This window comes from Anomaloglossus baeobatrachus, chromosome 3 (assembly GCF_048569485.1).
Source record: "Anomaloglossus baeobatrachus isolate aAnoBae1 chromosome 3, aAnoBae1.hap1, whole genome shotgun sequence".
Lineage (NCBI taxonomy): Eukaryota > Metazoa > Chordata > Amphibia > Anura > Aromobatidae > Anomaloglossus > Anomaloglossus baeobatrachus.
Window position 1 is genome coordinate 460,067,700 of NC_134355.1, and position 14,991 is coordinate 460,082,690.

At 39.7% G+C, this 14,991-nt stretch overlaps 1 protein-coding gene across 1 annotated transcript; it reads right to left on the bottom strand.

The window, feature by feature from the left end:
• Positions 1–255: 255 nt before the first annotated feature.
• Positions 256–14,502, bottom strand: LOC142295420 (uncharacterized). Its single transcript, XM_075338523.1, has 3 exons — positions 14,375–14,502; positions 6,479–7,912; positions 256–3,644 (listed from the first exon to the last, which is right to left on the bottom strand). Exons 2-3 carry the CDS (start codon positions 7,903–7,905, stop codon positions 2,273–2,275), a joined length of 2,799 nt encoding a protein of 932 aa, XP_075194638.1. The 5' UTR covers positions 7,906–7,912; positions 14,375–14,502; the 3' UTR covers positions 256–2,272.
• Positions 14,503–14,991: the final 489 nt, after the last annotated feature.

Here is a 14,991-nt window from a genome sequence, read left to right on the forward strand (position 1 = left end):
GTGCATGGACGTGGCTGAAATAAGCCAGGCGCATGTGCAAGATTTCCAGGAGCTGGTTGTGACGTCGGCTCAGGGAAATCATGTTATCACGCCCACAGAGGTGTAATATCATAAAAAGAGGGACGACTCGTCTGGGGAAACAACGTCCATGCAACTATTCACAGGCCTAATTAGCATAAGGAAAGCGACGTTTGTAATTCATTTTTTAAACATTCATGTTAGTGAATAGCATTATACAAGGCTGATTATAGAGGGAATTTGGGCATACAGGTATGAATGTTGCTGGTTGGAGGGAATAGAGGACTTCATAGCTTCCCTTTAACACAGAATTCCAGCCTAATTGCTTTGATAAATCGGGGGCTCTGTGCAGATTAGAATTTCTGTAGTGACTGCAGGGCTAATGACCATAATTACCATACTCATATATGCCTATAGGGATGTAAGTTTGATCGTACGATACCTGCGATCTGTCTGGAAATTGCGGTCTGAATACAGATCATGAATTGCATAATTGTGAAGCCGATTTTAATCACCTACCATATTTTGAGTGTGTTGTATGATGGGTATTATGAGCACAGCGAAACATATGGTGAACAATATAATGGATAACGGATCCGTACGTGCTCCATCAATAAGACTATTCTTCACAACATTATACAAAGTGTGAAATGTCACGCTATATATATTTTTATTCACACTTTATACAACCCATTATACATCATAAACCATGTTTTATCTTATATTTTTGTGAAATATCTCCTGTGTCTAATTTTTGATCTGTTTCTTTTACAATGAAATCTTGAGTCTAATACATAAAAGTGTTTTATACCAGATTTCTATCATAAAACAGTTTTAAAAGTTGCTTAATTTTTGCGCAATGCAAAGTTGCGCAAAAATATTGAGACTTTTGGCGTTTTCACACCAGTGTTAGGCCTGTACGAAAATGGATGGAATTAGATTGGGACTAGTAAGTGACAATGCCCACCTATCTAATTCATTACATGACATGGTGTACCTTACACTAAAAATCTTACCCTGACTCGACTAAAATCTTATTTTAATCTTAATGAATCTGGACTTTAGTCTTGAATTTCTTTACATATTGGACAAAAAACAGTGTGATTGAACAGGAAAACTAGGGTATTTGAGTGTTATCTTTAATATCACAGATACTACAAATCAAATATATATTAGTGTTTTTAAGCTGTTTATGTGTAGAAGAATTCGCCACAATGGACATAAGCTCAGAAAAAGATTAAAAAAAAAACTCACAGAAAAAGCCATTAGCCAACAAGAGTCAAATAGCAAAAGCACTTACAGGATGCAGCTGGCCCCCTATGATGAAGGTGGCGGTAACAAAGATGCAGAACACCAATGAGACAACTACTCTCAGCCTACCATACCATGGAGGGGGTGGTTGCAGGTATTAAACATGCACACAAATGAGATTTTCATAGGGCGCCAGTCACACAGGTAGGCGTGATGCACAGTGTCTGGCTTACAGCCTATTGATGACATTCATACTATTATCATGAGGGCTGGGTAGCATTATTTAAGTGTATCCCACAGGACAGACACCCCAAAGGGCCCGGTTGCATCCTGCAGAAAATTGTGCAATAAAATATTATATAAAATTATATTTAATAAAGTGAGGTATTGGTCCATATTATGACCAAAATACGTAATCTCATATATATGTATATCTCGGGATCCTAACTTGAATTGCCACAATCTGGGTTAAAAACCTACATGTCTGGGCAGAAACGTACAATACATACAGCTGCACTCAAGAATGCTAACAATGAATAAGGGAACTCTGGTGTTGCATTATTGCTATAGGAATATTTGAAAAAAGAGATACTTAGCTGATGTATTGGCTAAGGCATTTGACCCTGATAACCACGACAAGATGATTTCTTATATATCGGGACCCTAACTTGAAATGCAACATTTTTTGTTTAAACCTACATGTCTGGGTAAAAAGGATTTAGATAGAAAGGAGGATGGACACACCCTGGTTGTAGCCCATTGGTGATTAAAAAAAATGCATCAAAAACGCATGGGCAAAAAGCACACACCGCATGCTTTTTTTATGCATTATTTTGCCACAAGATGCATTTTTTTGGGCCATAGGATGCATTTTTGTGGTTACGACACAACACAAGCGTGCGGATATACCCATATAGTTTTTTACAGTTTTTTAAGGCTTTAGAGTTGGGACCTAAGAAGTTCTGTGTGGATGGTTGCTGGAGGAGTTGTTGTAATGGCTGATTCAGTGGTGGTTCCTAGCATTGTCTTTGGACAAACAAATGAGTTCATCAAGCTTTAGAGACATGATTTCTCTTCCATTGAGGTTATCTGGTGATTCACACAGTATCTTCTCAATTTCTTTCACCTTAGCTTTGTTGTCATTAATCCAACTGTGAAATTCTTGAAGGTTACAGTCACAAGTCCAAGAATTATTCCTTAAATATATAAAAGTAAGTTTATCCACAAACTCAATTGGTTTAGGCATGGTGGTGAACTTATTGTTATTGAGTCTTAAAATCTTTAACTCTGGTAGGTGTGAGAACACATCATCTTGTAAGCTGCTAAGATGATTATGTTCCATATTAAGTTCTGTTAACTTACCAAGACCCAAGAACATTTCCTTGTTTAGCATGCTGAATTGGTTAGAAGAAAATACTAACTTTTTCAAAGACTTAAAGTTATTGAATGTGGTAACTGGAATATCAATTAAATTATTCTGGCTCAGATCAAGTTCTAGAATATTTATACCATCAGATATCTCTTCTGGAAGCTTCTTCAGTTTATTTGCATTCATTTTGAGTTGCTTTAATTTATTTAGCCCAAATAGCATTTTATCTGGAAGCTCCTCTAACAGATTTCCCTCCAAAAACAATTTTTCAAGTTTGGTTGAATTAGCCAAAAAAGTTTGGGGAAATAATTTTATTTTGTTGTAATATATACTGAATTCAGTCAGTTCTGTATTATTGACAATCAATCCTTGGGGAAGTTCAGTGAGCTCATTCTCATAAAGACGAAGAATTTTTAGGTTGGGTAATTTACTGAAAATGTCTTCAGGCAACAGTGTCAATTTATTTTTTGCAAGATGCAGAATTCTGAGTTTTCCAAGTACATCAAAAATACCGGTAGGAAAAAAAGATAACTTATTGAGGTTTATGTAGAGTTCTTCTAAGTTGTGCAGGTTGTCAAAAATTCCTTGTCTCAAAGAACTAATATTGTTGTTCTTAAGAACCAGCTTCTTCAGATTGCTAAGATTGCTGAAGACTCCAGTCTTAATTTCATGCAAATCTGCATTTCCAGATATCTCAAGTTCAGAAAGGTTTTGTAAGTTATCAAAAGCACCAACTTCTATCATGCTAATTTTATTATTCATGAAGAATATTTTTTCTAACTTAGTCATGTATTTAAATGCATTTTTTACAATTGTCGAAATTCCAGTTTGTACTAAGAAGATTTCACTTGTTTTCGGACTTGTAGATTTAGGTATGTAAGTGATGGTTTCCTTCATGAAGACTTCTTGGTAATCTTTGGGGCAGTCATACACATTTTTACAGATTGTACATGAAGAAAATCTCACATCAATTGCTTCAAGCAATGGCAGTAAGGGCATTTTATATCTGTAAAAAGAAAAAAATAGGGCATTAGGCTATGTGCGCACTAGAGCTTTTTACCCGCGGATTTACCCGCGGATTTGCCGCGGAAATTTCTTGAGAAATGTCTGCAATCTTTGTGCAGACATTTCCCAGCAATTTCTATGAAAAAAAAAAGCTGTGCGCACTTGTGCGGATTTTTCTCAAGAAATTTCCGCGAGAAGAATTTCTCGAGAAACTTTCTTGAGAAAATGAACATGTCCATTATTTCCGCAGGTACCCTGCGGATTTCTGCAGTACAGCCTGCAAAAATCCGCAGGGAACCACCCGCGGGAAAATCGCGGCATTTCCGCGGCTAATCCGCGGCAAATCCGCGTCAAATCCGCATGCGGATTTGGTGCGGATTTTTTCCGGAGGTCCGGAAATCTTTCACTCCCAGAAGTTTCTCAAGAAATTTTCTTGAGAAACTTCTCATTTCTAGTGCGCACATAGCCTTAGTCTTAAGGCCACTTTACACACAGCGACATCGCTAGCGATGTCGCTGCCAATCGCACCCGCCCCATCGTTTGTGCGTCACGGGCAAATCGCTGCCCATGGTTCACAACATTGTTAATCCCTGTCACACATACTTACCTGCCTAGCGACGTCGCTGTGGCCGGCGAACTGCCTCTTTTCTAAGGGGGCGGTTCAGGCGGTGTCACAGCGACATTTTACACGGCAGGCGGCCAATAGAAGCAGATGGGCGGAGAGCAGCCGAAGGAAAGACACACCCACCTCGTTGCTGGAAGACGCAGGTACAGTGCTGTTCGTCGTTCTTGGGGTGTCACACGTAGCGATGTGTGCTGCCTCAGGAACGACAAACAACCTGCGTCCAAAAGCAGTAACGATATTTCAGATTAGAATGACATGTCAATGATCAACGATTAGGTGAGTATTTTTGATCATTTGCGGTTGCTCGTACGTGTCACACGCAACGACGTCGCTAACGAGGCCGGATGTGCGTCACGAATTCTGTGACCCCCAACGACATCTCGTTAGCAATGTCGTTGCGTGTGAAGTGGCCTTTAGGCCTAGTTTATACACAGAGTCACAACCTATACATAAATTTCTGGAAGGTCAGTAAAAATAGTAGACTTTGGCAATAAAAATAAAAATAAATTTGAACCAAAATGTAATTTAAAATGAACATTTTGTTGCATTTGTTTAGGGATGGATGTCACACAAGACATTTTTGGAACAGACAAAACATGTTGTGGATTTCTTGCCAAGCAGTATGTGAATTGGTTTTGTTAACCACTACAGTGAAAAATTGCTCAATTGCTCTACCATTGACTCTTACAGAATAGATGATTTTTACCACGTTTTTATGTTGCAATTCTAGGGGTAATAACCTTTTTTTTCATCAAAAAATCAATAAGGGGTCTTGATTTTTTGCACAAGTTGAGAAGCCTTTAATATATGTTATTAAAGGGGTTGACCTCTTTATTGATGATGAGCGAGTAATAACATGCTCAGGTGCTTGGTATTCATAACAAGTAATCAGACGGACTTGTCTCGTGTACTGAGTATAATGGAAGTTAATGAGCAACTTGAGCATTTCTGGAAAAATGCTCCAGTTCCCCAGTGACCTCCATTATACTCAGTACACACATTGAGCCCGTCAAACTGCTTGTTACAAGTACCAAGCACCCGAGCATGGTAATGCTCACTCATCACTACTAGTTGTTATCTTTATTTTAATAGTAGTGATGAGTGAGCACTACCATAGTGTTACGCGGGGACTGGCAGATCATGATAAGGTGGTAAATATCCCAATTGCCAGTCGGGGCCCACCGTGCTCCAGATGATAAAGGAGCTGCTGGAAACCCGAAGGTTAGGCGGAGAATACAGAGCTAGGTGGCTCTGAAATTAATAGGAGCCTGACCGAGTTAAACGTCACTCGGATCAGGAGACTGTGAACCCTGTTGGCATCACTGGGTACCCAGGGCAGACACACACAGACACACAAGTCTGCCACTGATGCTGCAGACTGGTCACATGCGTAGGGGGCACGTCAGACCACAAGGAACCTGACCCTCACCGTGCCGAAACACAGCTTGTACCCAGATACGAATACCTGGTACCGGCGCCTGCCCTAAAATCACTTGCACACTAGAACATATACACTGAGAGCAGGTGGTGCTGCAGCCGCAGCCCAGTTGACGCCACTGTGCTGCACTAGCAGAACTGGATGGTAGGAGGTGGAAGCCTGGCGACTGACCCTAACGTGCTGAGCCAAGGGTGTCTTTTGACGTGACAAGCACCGGACGCCTAACCCTGCCTACCAATTCCAATCTATGGCTTATGCCACAATGAGGCTCTAACATGGAGGTGTGCTCTGTCTGAGCAAATGTGAAGACTGCGCACCTCCATGTTGTCTCTAGCCCCTTTTATAACCTGGGTCCGCCCCAACCCCAGGGTGGCCCACAATGGCACCTCCAGGGTCCAATAGCGGAGTGCCAGGTCACCAGCTACATCACCAGCGGCCTATCTGGAACCGCCACGTTACTGATGACCTCATGGCTGCCATGCCTCACCATGACAAGGTGACCTCTTATATATTGAGAGCCTAACTTGAAATATCACAATCTGGGTTAAAAACCTACATGTCTGGGCAGAAAGGATACAGTCATAAAGGAGGATGGACACACCCTGGTTGTAGCCCATAGGTGATAAAAAAAAAATGCATGGTCAAAAAACGCACAAAAAATGCATGCTTTCTTATGCGTTTTTTTGCCACAAGATACGTTTTTTTTGGGCCCAGGATACATTTTTGTGATTACGACAAAACTGTAGCTTAATGTTTTAGAGTTGTGACCTACCTGGTTGTTGTGTGAATGGTTGTTGGAGGAGTTGTGATAATGGCTGCTTTACTGGTGGGTCGTAGCCTTGTCCTTGGAGTTGTTAAGCAAATAAGTTCATCAGGCTTTAGAGACATGATTTCTCTTCCTTTGAGGTTATCTGGTGATTCACACAATATCTTCTCAATGTCTTTCACCTTAGCTTTGTTATCATTAATCCAATTGTGAAAATCTTGAAGGTTACATTCACAAGTCCAAGAATTATTCCTTAAATATATAAAAGTAAGTTTACCCACAAACTCAATTGGTTTAGGCATGGTGGTGAACTTATTGTTATTGAGTCTTAAAATCTTTAACTCTGGTAGGTGTGAGAACACATCACCTTGTAAGCTGCTAAGATGATTATGTTCCATATTAAGTTCTGTTAACTTACCAAGACCCAAGAACATTTCCTTGTTTAGCATGCTGATTTGGTTAGAAGAAAATACTAACTTTTTCAAAGACTTAAAGTTATTGAATGCGGTAACTGGAATATCAATTAAATTATTCTGGCTCAGATCAAGTTCTAGAATATTTATACCATCAGATATCTCACCTGGAAGCTTCTTCAGTTTATTTGCATTCATTTTGAGTTGCTTTAATTTATTTAGCCCAAATAGCATTTTATCTGGAAGCTCCTCTAACAGATTTCCCTCCAAAAACAATTTTTCAAGTTTTGCTGAATTAGACAAAAACGTTTGCGGCCATAATTTTATTTTGTTGTAATATATACTGAATTCAGTCAGTTCTGGATTATTGACAATCAATCCTTGGGGAAGTTCAGTGAGCTCATTCTCATAAAGACGAAGAATTTTTAGGTTAGGTAATTTACTGAAAATGTCTTCAGGCAACAAAGTCAGTTTGTTTTTTGCAAGATGCAGAATTCTGAGTTTTCCAAGTGCATAAAAAATCCCGGCAGGAAAAGAAGATAACTTATTGAGGTTTATGTAGAGTTCTTCTAAGTTGTGCAGGTTGTCAAAAATTCCTTGTCCCAAAGAACTAATATTGTTGTTCTTAAGAACCAGCTTCTTCAGATTGCTAAGATTGCTGAAGACTCCAGTCTTAATTTCATGCAAATCTGCATTTCCAGATATCTCAAGTTCAGAAAGGTTTTGTAAGTTATCAAAAGCACCAACTTCTATCACGCTAATTTTATTATTCATGAAGAATACTTTTTCCAAGTTTGTCATGTATTGAAATGCATCTTTTCCAATCGTCGAAATTCCAGTTTGCACTAAGAAGATTTCAGTTGTTCTTGGGCCTGTGGATTTAGGTATGTCAGTGATGGTTTCCTTCATGAAGACTTCCTGGTAATCTTTTGGGCAGTCATACACATTTTTACAGATTGTAGATGAAAATGTCACGTGAATTGCTCCAAGCAATGCCAGAAGGTGTAAAATCAAATGCATTTTATATCTATAAAAAGAAAAATAGGGCATTAGTCTTAGGCCTAATTTATACACAGAGTTGCCAACTATCCATAAATATCTGGAAGCTCAGTAAAAATAGTATACTTTGCAAATAAAATAAAATGCCATATTCATGATTTTTTTGGGAAGAGAATCATCTTCATTTGACTGAATTTTTAATTACCGCATATGTCCTTATATGAGTATTTTGAGCTACAGATGTACTAATTTTATTCCCAATGGTTCATTAGTGTTTTCCATAGTATTCATAAAAAAGTGTTCCTTGATTTTTGGAGTTCTCCAGAATAAACAAAAGGGTAGGTTGCCAAAAAATATATATATTTTGCTGTTAAATTATAAATTTGAACCAAAATTGTAAAAAAAAAAAAATCAACATTTTGTTGCATTTTTTAGGGATAGATGTCACATAAGACATATTTGAAACAGACAGGACATGCTGTGGATTTCTTGCCAAGCAGTATGTGAATTAGTTTTGTTAACCACTATAATGAGAAATTGCTCTATTGCTATGCCATTGACCATTAAAGAATATACAATTTTTACCATGTATTTTTATGTTGCAATTCTAGGAGTAATACATTTTTTTATTTTTCATCAAAAAATCAATAAGGGGTCTTACATTTTCCACAATACGTTGGGAAGCCTATAATATATGTTTTTAAAGGGGTTGACCTCTTTATTGGTGATGAGCGAGCACTACCAAGCTCAGGTGCTTGGTATTCATAATGAGCAGTCGGACAGGCTTGACTCATGCGCTGAGTGTAATGGAAGTCAATAAGCAACTTGAGCATTTCTGGTAAAATGTTCCAGTTCCCAATTGGCTTCAAATATACTCGGTACACAAGTGGAGCCCATCCAACTGCTTGTTTGAAGTACCAACCACCTGAGCATGGTAGTGCTCGTTCATCACTACTAGTTGTTATCTTTATTTTAATAGTAGTGATGAGCGAGCACTATCATGGTCGCGTGCTTGGCACTCAAAACGAGCAGTCAGACACTCCAGTTGATTACAGAGTATAATGGAAGTCAATGATAAACTCAACCCTTAACATTTTTTAAAAATATATATTTTTACTTGTAAAATGTGCCTTAAAGAGGACCTTTCCCCAAATTTTTCAGGTTCAGCTACACACACAAAGTAATAGTGGCTCTAGAGAGGAATAAAACATTTCAGGGGTTTTTTTTGCCTCTCTGTTGCAGAGATATTAGCAATCAAATTATTCACCACCTAAAGAGTTAAATTTAGATAAGTCCAAGTGGGTGTTATTAAATAGCTTTTACTCAGGTGTGTACCCACTTGGATTAACAAAAATTAACTGATTATATATCAATAGTTTGATTGCTAATATCTCTTCCACAAAGGGGCAAAATTAAAAAAGAAAGAGAAAAAAATTTCCAATTTGCAGCCACTATTACATCATGTGTCCAGTTCAACGTGAAATGTAACACTCCAGCATTTGCCTTCCACTAGTGATACTGTGCAAATTCTTTCATCGTCCATTTGCCAAAGATATTTGATTAATGCGCGTTCATTAATTCATCTGATGTGGAATTGTCCAAAATGACGGCCCCATTGGCAAAGAGTTATAGGAAACGCAGCATGGGACACTAAAGTGGAAACTGATGTAAAAACTTGCTTGCTAGGACGCATATGTGGGTCAGCAGGGACGTGAGATACACAGCTATGAATCATCTGATCTATATGTTATTTTAACACTGGATATCAGATAGATGTCTGATTTATGACGTTTGGATTACTCGTTCTAAAAAGACCATTATTATGGAAAAGAATGACTTTTGGGTTAAGGGGAAAGGGAGGTGTTGGGGGAAATCTGCGATTCGGGAGGTGTATTCATTGACTATGAATTATATTAGTTAGAATTTTAGAGCTATTTATGGTTTTTCTTCTGTTCTTCTCATGCTACACAACACCTTGGAGGGAGTGAGGATGGGGTGGGGGTTTATGCTGACTGATGTGAAAGAAAATTAAGTAAACCCAGCTCAGTATTATCAATGTGGTGGTTCTTCATCCACACATTGATTGACCTAGCAATGTGGCATGGCACATTGTCCTTCTGGAAAAAACAGTCCAGTTGGGGAACATTGCCTGAGCAGAAGGGAGCAACTGTTTTTCCAGGATAAACTTGTATCAAAATATTGATTTCTGAACTCTTCCTGAGTTATACCATTAGTGTTGTTTTTTTTTAATGATTATGAACTTGTTTTCTTTGCATTATTTGAGGTCTGAAAGCAATGCATTTTATTGTTATTTTGACCATTTCTCATTTTCAGAACTTAAATACAAAATTTATTGCTTGGCAATTCGGAAACGTTGTCAGTAGTTTATAGAATAAAAAAACAATTTACATTTTACTCAAAAATATACCTATAAAGAGAAAAATCAGAAAAACTGACAATATATAAGTTTATCAAAATGTCTCATCTACCCCATATTGGTATCAAGATCCCAATGTATGGCGTAAAAATAAAACCACCGGAAAAATAGTGGACTTGCACTTTTTTTCACAATTTTACCACATGTGAATTCTTTTTCTAGTTTTCCAGTACATGGTAAATTGAATGGTGTCATTCAGTAAGACAACTTGGCCCACTAAAAATAAGTTCAAATATGGCTAGGTCGATAGAGAATTAAAAGATAATTTAAAAAGTTATGGCTCTTGGATGAAGGGGAGGAAAAAATAAAAGTCCAAAAATAAAAATTGGCTGCAAAGGCAAGGGGTTAATCATACGTGCTTTCAAGAATTTAGCAAAAAATGCATTTATTTGTAGAACTCAAAATAGTGGTATGAACACATTAAGACCTTCTGCAATCTCTAAAATGATGATACATTCAGACTCAAGTTTAATCAGGTACAAAATATTCATAATTTCATTATTATTTAGTACAGAAAAATAGGGGCCTGTGGAGAAAAAGCGCAATGGGGTCTTACCCCGGTAGACTAGGTGCGATATCAGGCAGTCCTACTCACCAAGTAGGGTTGTGGCAGTCACAACACCTGTAACAGCATAAATCTGGATCACGGCAGCAGTACCCCAGGCGGTTGATAACAGAGAGAGGTAGTAGAACGGGGCTTTCAAACACCGCGCCAATGATCACTGATGATATCTTGGATTAATGTAAACTTTTATTTTTCCACAGGTCTACACGTTTCGAGAGGCTCAGCTCCCTTCCTCAGGACCGATAGGCATAAGATACATCAAATCAAATTTGATGTATCATGCCTATCGGTCCTGAGGAAGGGAGCTGAGCCTCCCGAAATGCGTAGACCTGTGGAAAAATAAAAGTTTACATTAATGCAAGATATCATCAGTGATCATTGGCGCGGTGTTTGAAAGCCCCATTCTACTACCTCTCTCTATTATTATTTAGTACACTGATCAAAACGTGTCTCTTTCTACAGACTCACCCAGTAAATAGTTGACTACTCTAATGCTGGATTTGAGCGGTGGGTTGTTACAAGCAAACAGACTTCCAACAACTCAGAGGCAAAACGGGATCTCTACATATACATGGGCAAATTGTGGCGTAACTAATTAGAAACATAACAAAGGTAAAGAGATAACGCTATACTTCGTCTGGAGAGGGGAGTATACCTTAAAAGAAAGGCATTGAAGAAGTTCTATAAGATCTGGGGGGGGGTTGAATACCAAATGCCTCTCCTCCTCGGCACTGCTGCAAGACAGTGTGGGGGACCAGGTCCTTCTCCTCGTAACCGGTTGATACATTTACTGGAATAGGGTGAATTGCGTGTTACTGGAACGCATATGGTTGCTAAAGATGTTGCGTATTTTATGTTATGGGTTGTATATTGTAAAATAATATGTACTTTGTGACTCATATTACCGTGGGGCATGGACTGCAGGTGCACTGTTTATTATGTAATTTGTGTGTTGTTTTTGTTACTGACTGTTTTTTATCCCTTTTTCTGTAATGTGTTTGTGGGGAAAAAAAATGTTATTGTGTTGTGCAATTTTGTTGATAAATATAAATTAACCTGATTTAAAAAAAAATTACTTACAGTAAAGATGAGCTGCAGTGTGTACATCGCCCAGGCCAAAAACTAATACTCTAGCAGGATACAGCTAAGCCCCCACTAAGTGGAGGCATCACAGGTGCAGGAGGAGCAAATCACACACACTTCCAAGGAATGTAGGGGGCAATTGCTGGATGATAAAACTGCACACTGATGGCTTGCATAGATCGCTGTTCACACATGCAGATGCACAGTCACAAGCCTGCAGCCTATTAGGTGATGCCCATACTATTAGATCAGGCGGGCTGCCAAGCCGTACCCCATCTTTGTACCATACAGGGACAGGAACTCTAATATGCAAGGCCTAAAAGAAAGGGGCCTGGCTGTATACTGTACAAAAAATATGAGGTTTTAGTTGGTATTATGGGCATAAAACGGAAGCCTACAACCCTCGTCACGGGAACATCAAGCTTGTAGGTCCTTATACTAAATATAAAAATAACAACAAAAAGAGGAATAAATTTCCTCCAAAAATGAAGCATGAGGTTCCTGTGACGAGGGTTGTAGGCTTCCGTTTTATGGCCATAACACCAACTAAAATCTCAAAATTTTTAGAGGATATTTATTCCTCTTTTAGTTGCTATTTTTCTGATTTTAAAAAAGAAACGTAACAAAAGTAGTCTAAAGGCTACTTTACACGCTGCGATATCGGTCCCGATATTGCTAGCGTGGGTACCTGCCCCCATCTGTTGTGCGACACGGGCAAATCGCTGCCCGTGCCACACAACATCGCGCAGACCCGTCACATATACTTACCTGCCCGGCGACGTCCTGTGACCGGCGAACCGCCTCCTTTCTAAGGGGGCGGTCCGTGCGGCGTCACAGCGACGTCACTGAGCGGCCGCCCAATAGAAGCTGAGGGGCGGAGATGAGTGGCCGGAACATCCCGCCCACCTCCTTCCTTCCTCATAGCGGCCGGGAGGCAGGTAAGGAGAGGTTCCTCGTTCCTGCGGCGTCACACATAGCGATGTGTGCTGCCGCAGGAGCGACGAACTACATCGTTACTGCTGCAGTAACGATAATCGAGAATGGACCCCCATGTCACTGATGAGCGATTTTGCACGTTTTTGCAACGATGCAAAATCGCTCATTGGTGTCACACGCAGCAACATCGCTAATGCGGCCCGATGTGCGTCACAAATTCCGTGACCCCAAAGACTCCGCATTAGCGATGTTGCAGCGTGTAAAGTCCCCTTTAGGCCACATGCATAGACTGGGTATCTGGTGAGTTTCTTACCTAAGTATTTGTAGGCCAAAACCGTTAGTGGAACAATCAGAGGAAAGGTAGAATAGAAACATCAACACCACTTCTGGATTTTTCACCCACTCCTGGTTTTGGCACAAAAATGCTGACCAAATACTAAACATGTGCACATGGCCTTACATTAGGCATTTAAACCAACGTCCTGGTCCCCATTCTCTGATTTCCAACCACAGCCCTTTCCATACAGCTCTATGGAGCATTGGCCTTGCTTCCACACAACCCTCAATACTGTAGACCAGTGGAATTATGAAAAATGCTAACCAGGCTTGACCAACTTTATATTGAGCTGCATAGAGAATCAGCCAGAGGTGGACATATCATTGGTGCAACCTGTGCAGCCGCACAGGGGCCAAAAGGTAAAGGGGCCCATTTCTACCTCCAAAGCAGAGGAAATTGTGCATTTTGATGAGTTATTTAAAAGAAAGTGGCCTATGTATTGTTCTTGCACATGGGCTCTCTATTGTCTGTATCCGCCAGTGGAATCAGCATATGGTTGTCAACGTAGGACCCGCACCTGTGAGTTACTTAGGAGGTATCTTGTGCATGTGCAACAAGCACTTAATGGGTAACTAAACTTTCTTACAGTCTTTTTGTTATTTTGCAGATATTTTAATTACCTGCAGATTGATTGGGGTGCAGAGCAGAGTTCAGATTTAGCAGAAAGCATGGTCTATGAGGCTTGTCCCTTCTATTGAAGCCATACCCCTGCGCTGTGTGCAGTCAGCCAGGAGCTATGCACTCTTGTCACCTGAGCTGTGTACTATTCTGTCATCGGTGGGAACCTCAGGACCCGAACCACCCTGATCTACAGCTTATTAAAGTTCCTACTAAATATGAAAAAAAATCTGGAAAAACTCTTTAATATGAGAATTTGCTTTCTAAGCTTGGATGATACTCCTTTAAGTGTCTAATGATCCTACTTTATGTTTCCTGGTCTGGTCATCTATTATATAATGCCCATTACATCTATAAACATGCTTTATTTTCACTTCAATTCTATAAAGAGACCAAGGCAATAAATAAAGGAGAAATAGGTAAGAAAGACAGAATATATACATGATGAGCCCAGTTTTCTGCAAAATATTCCTGGTGATCCATCCACAGTTTTATTAGTTCTTTTAACACTTACCTTTATATGAAATCAGTGTAGGGTCTATTCTGCTCCTAGAGAATAGGACAATCTTCATGTGATAGGGCTTCCAGCCTGGTGCAGTTCACGCTCCGGATCTGCTGACAATCCCACACTTCTGCATATTCACTCTCTACTAGCAACACATCTGTGGGGAAGAGATAAGATGTCGTCTTGTCCGAATCATTTCATGTGTAATTTGGATGTGCCGATAATATTTAGTCCACACTTTACAGTGAACACCGTATGTATTCTAGGTGTTATTCTGCACATACAATGTGATAATATGTGGCTTTTGGATCCACGTTTTACATTATGGCACCAGCGTCGCTTATAAACATCTGACTGCAAAAGAACACCAGCAGAATTAGCTTTAATCTAGCACTAATTGGTTAGAAATGACAGATGGGCTGCTGCAGTATCGCAAGAATCCCATTTTTAATCTAGATTTGTAGCACCCCAGGGGGTCGGGGGATAGATACTCGTCACCCTCCTGGTGAGGATAAGGGGGATGTCACGGTTGTTCCTGCCCTGCTTCGTGTCCCCGAGGTGTACAAGGAGGGAGAGGGGAAATAAGGATGATGGTGGAGGTTGTTGTCATGATGCCACCTACGGTA